This window comes from Pezoporus wallicus, unplaced genomic scaffold (genome assembly GCF_028554395.1).
Source record: "Pezoporus wallicus isolate ANWC-B61680 ecotype Strahan unplaced genomic scaffold, APGP_CSIRO_Pwel_v1 contig_1438, whole genome shotgun sequence".
NCBI lineage: Eukaryota > Metazoa > Chordata > Aves > Psittaciformes > Psittacidae > Pezoporus > Pezoporus wallicus.
The window spans coordinates 3,014,930-3,027,497 of NW_026638681.1; the positions used below are offsets into that span (position 1 = coordinate 3,014,930).

The 12,568-nt window shown below is 36.6% G+C and overlaps 1 protein-coding gene across 16 annotated transcripts in view; it reads left to right on the forward strand.

Annotated features, from left to right (window-relative positions):
* DMD (dystrophin) overlaps positions 1–12,568 on the forward strand; it is a 1,199,681-nt gene that overhangs the window by 637,910 nt on the left and 549,203 nt on the right. For all 16 annotated transcript variants that reach the window (XM_057411860.1, XM_057411861.1, XM_057411863.1 and 13 more), the window contains one exon: positions 7,993–8,143. In XM_057411860.1, the coding sequence (XP_057267843.1) occupies positions 7,993–8,143 (151 nt within the window). The remainder of the gene's footprint in view (positions 1–7,992; positions 8,144–12,568) is intronic.

Here is a 12,568-nt window from a genome sequence, read left to right on the forward strand (position 1 = left end):
CCACTGTTCATTTCATGTAAAATGTTTGATTTGGGCATTTCTCATTATGCTAATTTTTGACAGTTTCACTTTGGCAAGCTATTAAATTTGCAGTTTTCTTATCAATTGCATTAAATTTATTTTATATAAGGGAGTTGTAATATGCTACTCTTTCAACTAGGTCATAATCAAGTACTTCTTTATTTTCTCTAGGGAAATGTTACCTGGTTTTAATCCTGGTTACTAGGCAGAGGTCTTTAAAACACATAATTTTATCTCTTTCTGCTGAAGGAAACCTTAAGGAAAAAAAAAAGGTGGAATTTTGAAGTTCAAATTTATATGCATAGTAAATAATTTTCTTTAGTGTGGTAGAAGAATGTCTTTTTTATAAATCATATGGGGAGTTTCTTTTTACACTGTTGACACATGGCGTCCATTACAGCCCAATAGTGCTTTTGTATAATTATTAATTGTAAATGGTTATTAAGTTTACTGATCTCTCATGATTCATGAAAATGAATTTGTATGTCTAAAAACAAACAAAGGCTGACATGATCTTGCTTTTTTTAGCCAATTTAATTGTCATTGTCTTTGGTACAATGATTGATACTGAATGGTATGATATCAGTAACTTTATGACGGGAAATTAATTTGCAGAATACTGGGACAAGAACAATTATCTAATCAATACAATTCACAATACAAAATTTTTATAATGTAATTGTAATTTAAAATGTTTTTAATTTGTATATAATGCTGCAGAACCTACTTCCTGGGAAGAGAGGAGAAATTACATTTTCTAATGATGGATGACACTCTTATAGTTATTTTGGTTGCAGTTTATTTTTTATTTCTGATTATCTGCTATTTTGTTGATGAAAAGCAGGTTGCAGGAGTATGGATAATAGAATATGTACAGCTCAGTTGTGAACCAGAATGGACCTAAAACAAAATCTGGGAGCAAGGTCTAGATGTATTAGTGTCAAAAATGACATCATCACTTTTGGTCCAAATGCAGAGAGGATATGTAAATTAAACATAGCTTTATCACTCAAAAGGCATGAATTCTGTGAAATAAAATGAAAACATCAAAGCGTCTGAAAATGGCTTAGCTGTTTCTTTAAGCAATTTAATTGTAGAAGTTGCATGACAAAAAAAAAGTTTTCTTGCTTTATTATCTGTAAGAATGGCCTTAAGTATTAAAGTTAATGCTCTCACATACTAATACATAATTATTTATATTACTTTGATGTTTTGTGTATTTTTACAAGGTGCTAATTGTGCTGAATCAAGTTGACAAAATTGCATAATTTGTAGGTTAATATTAGCATAATCCTACAGTACATTATTTAGAAACAGTATAGAAATTAAGTTTCTATTTTTCCAATAGGCTGGAGAGTATGGAACTCTGTCTGGGGACACGTGAGTAGTACACAGAGAGTTTGTGGGTCAGGGTTAAAGGGAATATAGCTATGGGAGACATTACTGTGGGGATCTGTTACAGACCGCCTGATCAAGGAGAACCTGCAGATGAAGCACTCTATAGACAGATAGGAAAAGCCTCACGCTCACAGGCCCTTGCTCGCAGGGGGGACTTCAACCACCCTGACATCTGTTGGAAGGACGGTATGGCCCAGCACAAGCAATCCAGGAGGTTCCTCAACTGTGTGGAAGACAACTTCCTTCTGCAAGTAATAGAGGAGCCAACAAGGAGAGGTGGCATGCTTGACCTCATGCTCACCAACAGGGAAGGGCTTGTTGGAAATGTGACTCTCCAGGGAAGCCTTGGATGCAGCGATCATGAGATGCTCGAATTTGAGATCCTCAGGACAGTGAGAAGAGCGTGCAGCAAGCTCACTGCCCTGGACTTCAGAAGAGCAGACTTTGGCCTCTTCAGGAACCTGCTTCGGAAGGTTCCATGGGATACAGCCCTAGAGGGCAGGGGGGCCCAAGACTGTTGATTGATATTCAAGGATCACCTGCTACAAGCTCAGGAGTGTTGCATCCCAACTAGAAGGAAGTGCAGCAGGAGGGCCAGGAGACCTCCTTGGATGGATAAGGAGCTCCTGAGGAAAATTCAATTGAAAAAAGAGGCTTATAATAAGTGGAAGCAAGGACAGGCAACCTGGGAAGAGTACAGGGATGTTGTCCAGGAAGCTAGAGACCAAGTTAGAAAAGCCAAGGCCCAGTTAGAATTAAACTCGGCTAGGGATATTAAGGATAACAGGAAGGGATTCTACAGGTACCTAGCAAATAAAAAACAGACTGGGGAGAATGTAGGCCCCCTCAGGAAGCTCTCAGGAGAACTGGCTACACAGGATTTGGAGAAAGCTGAGGTTCTGAATGACTTCTTTGCCTCGGTCTTCACTGGCAAATGCTCTGACTGCACCATCCAAGTCTTGGAAGACAGACTGTGAGAATGAAGACCCTAGGCCCACTGTAGGAGAGGAACTGGTTCGAGACCATCTTAAAAATCTGAACGTGCACAAGTCCATGGGTCCTGATGAGATCCATCTGTGGGTCCTGAAGGAGCTGGCAAATGAAGTTGGAAGCCACTGGCCATCATATTTGAGAAATCATGGCAGTCAGGTGAAGTTTGTGATGACTGGAAAAAGGGAAATATAACCCCCATTTTCAAGAAGAGGAAAATGGATGATGTGGGGATTTACAGACCAGTCAGTCTCACCTCTGTGCCTGGCAAAATCTTGGAGCAGATTCTCCTGGATGGCATGCTAAGGCCCATGAAAATCAACAAGGTGCTTGGTGACAGCCAGCATGGCTTCACTAAGAGGAAATCCTGCCTGACCAATTTGGGGGCCTTCTATGATGGGGCTACAGAACTGATGGACAGGGGTAGAGCAGTTGATGTCATCTACCTGGACTTGTGTAAAGCTTTCGACAGTGTCCCACACGACATCCTTGTCTCTAAATTGGAGAGACATCAATTTGATGGATGGACCACTCGGTGGATAAAGAACTGGCTGGATGGCCACACACAAAGAGATGTGGCCAGTGGCTCAATGTCCAGCTGGAGACCAGTAACGAGTGGTGTCCCTCAGGGATCGGTGTTGGGACTGGTCTTGTTTAACATCTTTGTCGCTGACAGGGACAGTGGGATTGAGTGCGCCCTCAGCAAGTTTGCTGATGACACCAAGCTGTGTGGTTCGTTTGATACACTGGAGAGAAGGAATGCCATCCAGAGGGACCTTGACATGCTTGTGAGGTGGGCTGATGCCAACCTCATGAAGTTTAACCATGCCAAGTGCAAGGTCTTACACTGTGTCGGAGCAATCCCAGGAACAACTACAGGTTGTTCAGAGAAGAGATTCAGAGCAGCCCTGTGGATAAGGACTTGGGGGTGTTGGTTGATGAGAAAATGAACATGAGGCGGCAGTGTGTGCTTGCAGCCCAGAAAGCCAATCATATCCTGGGCTGCGTCAAAAGGAGTGTGGCCAGCAGGTCGAAGGAGGTGATCCTGCCCCTCTACTCTGCTCTTGTGAGACCCCACCTGGAGTACTGTGTGCAGTTCTGGTGTCCTCAACATAAGAAAGGACATGGAACTGTTGGAACAAGTCCAGAGAAGGGCCACAAGGATGATCAGGGGACTGGAGCACCTCCCGTATGAAGACAAGCTGAGAAAGTTGGGGCTGTTCAGTCTGGATAAGAGAAGGCTGCGTGGAGACCTCCTAGCAGCCTTCCAGTACCTGAAGGGGGCCTATAGGGATGCTGGGGAGGGACTCTTCATTACAGACTGTAGTGATAGGACAAGGGGTAACGGGTTCAAACTTCAACAGGGGAAGTTTAGATTGGATATAAGGAGGAAATTCTTTCCTGTTGGGTTGGTGAGGCACTGGAATGTGTTGCCCAGGGAGGTTGTGAATGCTCCATCCCTGGCAGTGTTGAAGACCAGGTTGGACGAGGCCTTGGGTGATATGGTTTAGTGTGAGGTGTCCCTGCCCACGCAGGGGGGTTGGAAGTAGATGATCTTAAGGTCCTTTCCAACCCTAATTATTCTATGATTCTATGATTCTATGAATATGATTAATAAGATTGTATGTCTCTAACAATAATAATTTCCAAGATATAAATAATGGCTTTTAGGAAAGTTTATAACTATTCATGTTTTTTTTCATGCGGCTGACTGACTGTGAAGTTTTGCTAAAGCAGAATGTTTCACAGAAGTGGGTTTCATAGTTTACGAAGGGATGTTATCAAAATATCAAGGAATTAATTGAAACAATGCAAAATTAAGATTTGGTTTACCACAACAAGCCAATAACCTTTTGTAATCCTTCTCATGTTTGTGACTTTTGTGTATTATCATAGAATCATAGAATCGTATTCAAAGGTTTTTCCTGATGCCTCTGCATAGCTTCTTTAAAATTGCAACTTTGGGACACAGAACATCAAGTTCAGTCCCATTGTATAGAGTTCCACTGACAGCATATCTAAATTGTCATTTGTAAATCATTGTGCAATATCATGTACAGTGCTACCAAAGAATATTAAATTTTGCTTATAGCTATTCAAGTCCAAAGGTTTAGTAAAATGATAATCTTTGAAGAAAGGAAATTACCAATATTTTTATGACTTAATGTGAATTGTGCATATTAGCTCAGCAGTTGTCTTTGGTTGCCTTTTTACTTTCTTGGTTTCCAAAGGCAAAACAAATCTATTATCTGCTAAAGAGAAAAAGGAAATCACACCCTCAAGTCATTGATTAACACTTTTCCTACTGGTGTGTCAGTGCCTATAGAAAAAGATAATGCCAGTGTTCCATATGTTTTTAAATTGTCAGCCCATATCATGTTAGAGAAATAAGGTTACTTCACTACATGTCAGAGCTCATGTACAATGCTTACACCCTTTGTAATGTATACAAGTCATACATTCTCATCTGGAGTCTGTATGGAACCTAATGCTTGGCTTCATGGTGCCCTCTTGTAACTTCTTATCGAGCATATGCTCAGAAAAATATGAGAGGACACATCAAAGAGGAAAAACTGCTGAAATATCAGACAATCACCTACTATCCACACCACTTACTTTCACTTACACCCATCAAAGGAAAAGGAATTAAGAAGGTAAAGATACAAACAAATGGATATACTGGGGCTTTTTAGCTCAATGGCTGTCCATGACAGCAGATAAGGGTGGATCCCCAGGCAAAAGTATGCAAAAGGCAAGGTCTGTAATGACACTTTCATAACCACCCAACTATGTGCTTGAGGATTCCTGCAACAGACATAGCCTTTCTGAGTTTTTATAGACCTCAGAACATCACTCTTTTATGAATTCAGTTATTAATTTTTACCATCTACTTTCTCCTGTGCAGCAACTTAGCTGCTCAGCATTTGTAGTTAATTAGCCTTCTCCTTTTGTGGGTTCTGAATTTGCCACACGGTGACAGGATTGTAAACGATAGACAAAAGCCTCTTTGGCTTTTTTTTTTTTTTTTTAATTTTAAAAAGGTATCTGAAGTAGTAGTGTATGTAAAAGGATTTAATACACAGATTTAGCAGGGGAATCTCTCATAGGTATACCGGGGAGAGGTATCCCATAACACAATGTGAGCATAAAGCTGCATGGTGATGTCCCCTTTCACCCCTCGTATTGAATGGACCTGCATCTGCCACTGCAGCAACAACTGTATCTTCTCTAATCTTTGTAACAATAAGTTACAATGTTAAGTACAGTTAATCACTGAAAGACCATTGCAATTTATTGGATTTGTCTTCCATAAATCTCCTCTATTTTTTACTGATACTTAGTATTAGTTTATACATACTATACTGAAAGCAACAAGTTTTCTTAAGACATGAGTAATAAACACTGGTATTTAAACTTGTAAGTTTTAAATATGCGTATCTTCCCACTGCAACTTCCCTCTCTCTTCTCCTTGCAACTCTTAATATCCAGAGCAAACGGATGGATAATGGAGAGTGACAGGAGATTCAATTTGCAAGTACTGGAATGCAAATTCAATGTTACTAATATCAACCCCTACTGCATATTTGTATTTAAGCTGCTGATAAACTTCCTCATGCTGAGAAGAGTAATTTCATTTTGTGAGGAAAAGGAGGAAAGCTGTTTTAATGTAATGTCCAAAATCAGAGAGCATACTGGACCAAAAGAAATCAATTTTAACTTTTATTTCCTGCGTGATTTTTTACAATGTAAAATATTTTTTTTCCTTGTAGTTCAGAGCAAGCTGTTTAAAAAAAAAAATAAAAAAATTATAGTGTGCCTTTTGATTATTGTTTGACTAGTTTTGAAAAATAAAGTATGATAAGCAGCACAAATGATCACAATCATTTTAATAAATAAGTTAGGTGACTACAACTTTTAAAGGATCTATAGTCTGTTTGCTTATATTTTCTTCTAAAAATTTTTAAGTCATCATTACAATGAAAGACATCATCTGTATTCTCTGATAGTAATGTGATTTTATTTGGTGAATTAAACTCTTTAACATTCAAACAATCATTTTTTTCTATTCAGAACCAGATTACTTCCTAGAAAAATAATTCACCATCTTTGTTTTTATTCTTTAAGTACACCCTAAAACCTATTATAATCACATAAAGGAGGATTAGTAACCTAAAGGACAGTAGCATGTTTAATGATGATCTGCTAACAAAACATTTTAGCTAATCTCTGATTAACGATCACATTTGACAGCAACTGAAAACATAGGATAACATTAAGACTATTCCATCTGAAAAAAAACAAAAAACAAAACAAAAAACCCCAAAACAATCAAACAAAAAACCACCAAATTCTGTCTTCATTTCTTTAGTATTTGGCAGTGGCTAAGGCAAACAGATCTTGAACCAGAAGATCAATCAGTCACTCTGGACAAAAATAGAGTATATCTTCCCAAAGTGCCAGAAGCACTCACACAACCTTTTATGTAGTGGACGGTAGACTTGCATACATGGTAGTAATATTTGTCATTCTTGCTTATTGTACAAAACCATATTTTTAATATGTTTTGTGTCAAACATCCTTGTATTTCAGGCATTTATATTTCTGCATGTTTATCAAATACTTTAAATGAAACATACATAGAAGGCTTTAATAAAGGGTTCTTTTACACAATACAAGTAGAATTCCTTTTGAAGAGAGCTGCATTTTCGTTGCAATAATGATAAATGGACATTTGTATCCATTGAAAGGCTGAAAAAATAAGTTTCTCTCAATAAAACTAGAGCTGAATTGTAGTATAGGACTAGAATACTTTGGTATAGTCTCTCATTACAGCAATTTCCATAAAAAAAATAGTAATCTTTTGCATCTCTGTTACATATAATATTACAGTTCATTTTTCTACCAAAATAAAATCCTTTAATCATCCTTTCATGTTGGGAAGTAAGGATTTAAGAATCTGTCTACTGATTTTTTATCCTTTGTCTTATGATATGGTAGGTCAGACATACCACAGATATTTTAAACTATTTTCTCTTTGAAAAGGGGTCTAAAAATCATTGAATAGACACAACACATAGCCAGTATGTTAGTCAACAGTGACTGTTTGCAGTGTTCGTAGCTACAGCAAATTACTAAGGAGCATTAGGAGCCTTTTATCAGCACTGGTGGTTTTTTTTCATGCTAGAATCTAAGTACATTGACAGAGATATACCCAGTTACACTGGGGCCTGTGGGTGTTGTAGCTATGATGTGAGTTAGTATGGCTTAATGAAGGTGTAAACTGAAAACGTGTTTTAACCATGGAATTAATTTGAAATATTGAAAAGGATTAAAAAATCAGTAAGACACTGATTTATGACACATATGCTTAATGATAACTTCAGAATGTTCAGAAATACTACCGTGTTTCCATTTGATGTAACATTTAGAAATGTTAGTACATGATCCCATCAAGATCATACCAAATCTAAACTGAGAGATCCAACATAATTATTTTACTTTCTTTTTTTGTCTGTAGTCAGTATGTGAATAAAGTATCAATAGGCAGTTAAAGAGTCATTTGATCTTCTTTTATACTTTCAGACGGTTTGACAAATCTTTGGAAAAGTGGCGGCTTTTTCATTGTGACATGAAAGGCTTTAATCATTGGCTGTCTGAAACTGAAGAGAAGCTGTCAAGAGCGCAGATAGAGGCTGGAGATGTGGGTCATATGAAAACCAGCCAATTTCTCCAGGTATGATTTGATTAACTGATTTCCTGTTTTTTCTGCAGTGAATAGAAATTTGCAGGTGTGGATACTCTTCATAGTTTTGCAGTTCATTTAAGGAGGATTTCTAGGTGTCCAGTGGTAATTTTGGTCAAATATTTTCAATGTCCTTGTTAACTAAAAATTTTCAGTAGTTTGTTTTAGAAAAAACATTTTTTAAAAAGATAACATGGTGTATTGTGGTACTCTGTGGTTAAATCTTTGGTCTTTCTTTAAAGTGCTAATTTCTATTTGATACTTATGACCAGCAGAAGTATCAGACTTAATTTTAAAAACTTGTGGAAGAAATGTGATTAACCATTGAGCTGTACAAGGAACAAGCTGTACAAGCTGTATATGGAACAAGAGATGTTCCATGAACTGCATCTTACCAGTATCACTTATTTTGCCTGTTTCATGTTTTAATCAAAGAACCTCGAGGATGCTTTTTATGAAATGCAGTGTGACAGAATAACTATTTAGTTCCTATATGTCCAGTTCCGATTTGTATGCTTTTCATCTTCCAGACTTTTTGAGGATCATAAGGACAATAATGTCTCTAGTTTCTTGGTAGTTTTATTTCATTTCCCTCTTGTATGATTGAAGTGGTAATGGGTATGAAGAATTAATTCTAAACTGATGTTTTGTAATTCGATAGGTTCACCCGATTAACATGACTTGACTAGACTCTGGGTTGATTCTTTAAATTACTACTTGTGCATAAGAAAAAAGATCCGTTAAACTTATAGGCATTTGTACATATGAATTGCTGGACTGAATTACTGGATTTCAGGTTGAAAGAAATAAGGTCTATCTAATATTAAAGGTGCAGTTTTATTTTGAAAGCAAAACTAATCTACTTTTTGGCCTACAGTTAAAAAAAAAACCAAACAACTTGTGTCCCTTTTTTTAATTTTTATGTCAACTTTTTAAGAGTCAGGCTGCTATTTATTGACTGTAAAATCACTGAACTGAAAAGGAAACCAAATCATGCAGTACAAGTGTAAAAATAAAGATATAACTGTTAAGTAATACATTAAGCTGAAGCAGTTAAAATAGCAGGTAAATATTTTTCTGCAAATGACTATGAATGCTTTGAACAGCAAAGGAGTTTAAGATCTGGCTGACAAAATAGGATGTCATCATCGTGGTTAAAGCCCAGCCAGTATTTCAGGACCATGCATCCTCTGGCTCACTCACTCCCCCTCTTCTCCCTTCCTCCTTCCCCAATGGGAAGAGGAGGAGAGTCAGTACAATGTAAAACCTGTAGGTTGAGATAAGAACAGTTAATTGTTAAAGTTCAATTTACTACTACTACTAATAATAAGGACAGAGAATATAAAACTAAATGAGAAAGGGGGAAAAAAACCCAATAAACACAAGTGATGCATAATACAGTTGCTCACCATCCACTGGCTGACACCCATCCTGACCTGAGCAGCAGCCGGTCCCTTCCAGGTAACTCCCCCCAGTTTATATACTGGGCATGACGTTCTGTGATATGGAATACCCCTTTGGCTAATTTAGGTCAGGTGTCTTTCTCTGCTTCCTCCTGGCTTCCCGTGCCCCTCCTTACTGGCTGAGTATGAGACCGAAAAATCCTTGATCAAGGTAAGCACTACTTAGCAATAGTTAAAACATCGGTATGTTATCAGCATTGTTCTCAGACTAAAGCTGAAAAACAGCACTGCACCAGCTACTAGGAAGAAAATTAACGCTATCCCACTCAAAACTAGAGCAATCATCAAGGAATTTAAGATGTTCTTTATTATGTATGTAAAGGGTAGCAGAATTTGTGTATTTCCACTGAAATTTCATCTCCCTTTCTCTGTCTCCCAGTTTTAAGCATTTATTTGAAAAACATATAAAATACCAAAGTAAGTCATGAGTATCTATGTAACAAATAGTAATATAGTGTCAGAAAGCCTTACCTTTTCTTCTCTTTGCCTCTGCCCTTAGTATCCTTGAGCAGCTTCAAATAAGTGCTTAGAAAAAAGAAAGCAGATCTGTGGAAAAAACAATTGAATCTTTTTTTCTAATAACTTTCTAAAACATTTTCTCTCTGAGAAGACATTGATTTTTCAAAGCACCCAGACCAAGGTAAGCTGTATCATAGATGTTAAAAGTACACTGAGTGTGTAGCACATTTCAGAATCCAAACAGATTAGAAACATTATTTTCTTGTCATCACTGAGAAAGAAGTTCATAGTGAATTGAACATCCCACTGACAGACTCTGAGATAATACCTTGTTATTCAGAAGCTTAGATTTCAGTGTGAAAAAAGACTACTTCTGTTTTACATTTCCCTTTGACCTAGCCTCCTTCTCATCTGTTATCCGTTTGTTATTTTCTCATGAAATATATGAGAACATTTTGAACATATGCTTGCAGGATGTATCTCTACCAGGTTTTTCTTTCTGCAGTCCATCAAGCTTTTTCTGTCTTCTTTTTCCCTTGTGTTAAAAATCCCAGGGTCACATGAATTTGTCTCTCAAGTATTTCATTTAGTTCAGTACAACAGATAAAGCTACTTTTCTAATGAAAATTCACATACTGTATAAATATTCCAAATAATCTCAAGAATGTAGACCCAATATTAGTTAACATTTATTTGTTAAAGACTGTTTAGTCTGAAGTTGCCCTGTTCCCATTCTCTTCATTGGTTCTTTATTTTTCTGGGTCTAGTTTGAACAGTATTAGGCTTCTATGAGGCTGACAGAAAAGATCACTAGAATTTCCATCAGGTAAACAGTTAAAAGTGCTGAGGATTTTGATTTACTAGATTAGCAACTTGTTTTATTAATGAGATCATGCTGCTTAGTGAACCATATTCAGAATTAACAGGATTTGTTTGAAAATGCTTTCACAAGCAAGTGAATAGTCTTGTATTCAACAAGGAACCATTTTAGAAAAAAAGGTAGGACTACTTTGGAAAAGTGAAGATTAATGTGTTCATTAACATTCAGTAAATACATAGAGCCAAATGTTAAAGTAAAATGAAACAATCAACAGTGTGATTAGGTGATTATGTTAATATAAGTTAAGAGGTAATTACATTATTTTAGGTGTATTTGGGGAAGGAAAGTGTGTTCCTTTTTGCTGCACAATGGCATGATATTAAACAGCATTTATGCATTACATATAATGTGAATTAACCTAATAATAGAATTGCTTCATTTCTGGTCATGAATACGTAAGTGTTCTTGTTGTGAATTTTTCACTAAGACATTTTGAGAACAGAACTTGTGGTGTTGAAAAGAAATATCACATTTTAGTTTTTAAGAAATTGTAATTGACTTGTGATTAGGAGACAGGGTTTAAAAGGATAGATATATAGATAGCAGATCACATAATCCCTTTGAAACATATTGAACTATGTCTTGAAAGTACTTAAAGGTTTTTTTTTTTTTCTCTCATTATTCTGACTGAAAGGTTTTCTCATTGCTCCTTAATGCTTGGCAACTTTAACTTCTTCAAATTCCTGCATTTGCATTTAGTTTATTTATTTTTGTTCTAAGACTGAGTTGTAATTCAATTTTATCTAGTTCCTGATTTTATCCCCTTCTGTTCTTATAGGCTGCAATCATTTTCCCTGTTGGATCTCATTTGGTAAACTAAAGCTGTAGGTTTCTAATCTGCTTTCATATGATAGCTAGACAACCTGACTCTTATTTCCTGTGCCTATTCCTCTTCCTGGAGCATGAGTTCTCAAAATAGCACACTATTATCCAAACTGAAATACCATCCATACCATCATCAAGATAGCTCAGGTGCTATTTTTTATGGTTGAATCTTACCATGGCTGAATAGTAGAATATAATTTCATTTATGTATCAAAAATTTGTTATTTCAGTTTTTCCTTTGTGATATACCTTGCAGTCACAATCTACATTCCATTTCACACACAAAGAAAAAAGTACAGGTTGTACTGGAAATTTATGCTAGCAAAGAAGCAAACAAGAATTAATATTGAGCAAGGGGGCACAAGTGTGAAGCTGTTTGTGTGACATAGATAAATGCTAAAAACTGTTTCAGAACCAGATTGTCAAGTTACATTCCTCAATCATTACCTGAGAACTTAAAAATAATATTATTTAAAAAATATACAGCATCCAGAATATTTGGTTTTTACACTGTTATTAAAAATTGCTCATCAGTCTATATTTAGTATCCACTTTTGGGTTTCATGTTTAATATTATTATTTTAGGTGGGGCATATTTTTAATATCAAAATAGTTAAGTTCTTATTTGAATTTTGAAGCAGTTTACTTGTGTTTATGATGTTCATCTGTTGTCACTGCTCAGTGATGGGTAATTCCCACTAAACAGGCAAGGGCTGGACTTCAGGTTTAGTGGAATCATGGAATGGCTTAGGCTGGAAGTGAATTTAAAGATAATCTAGGTCCACCTCC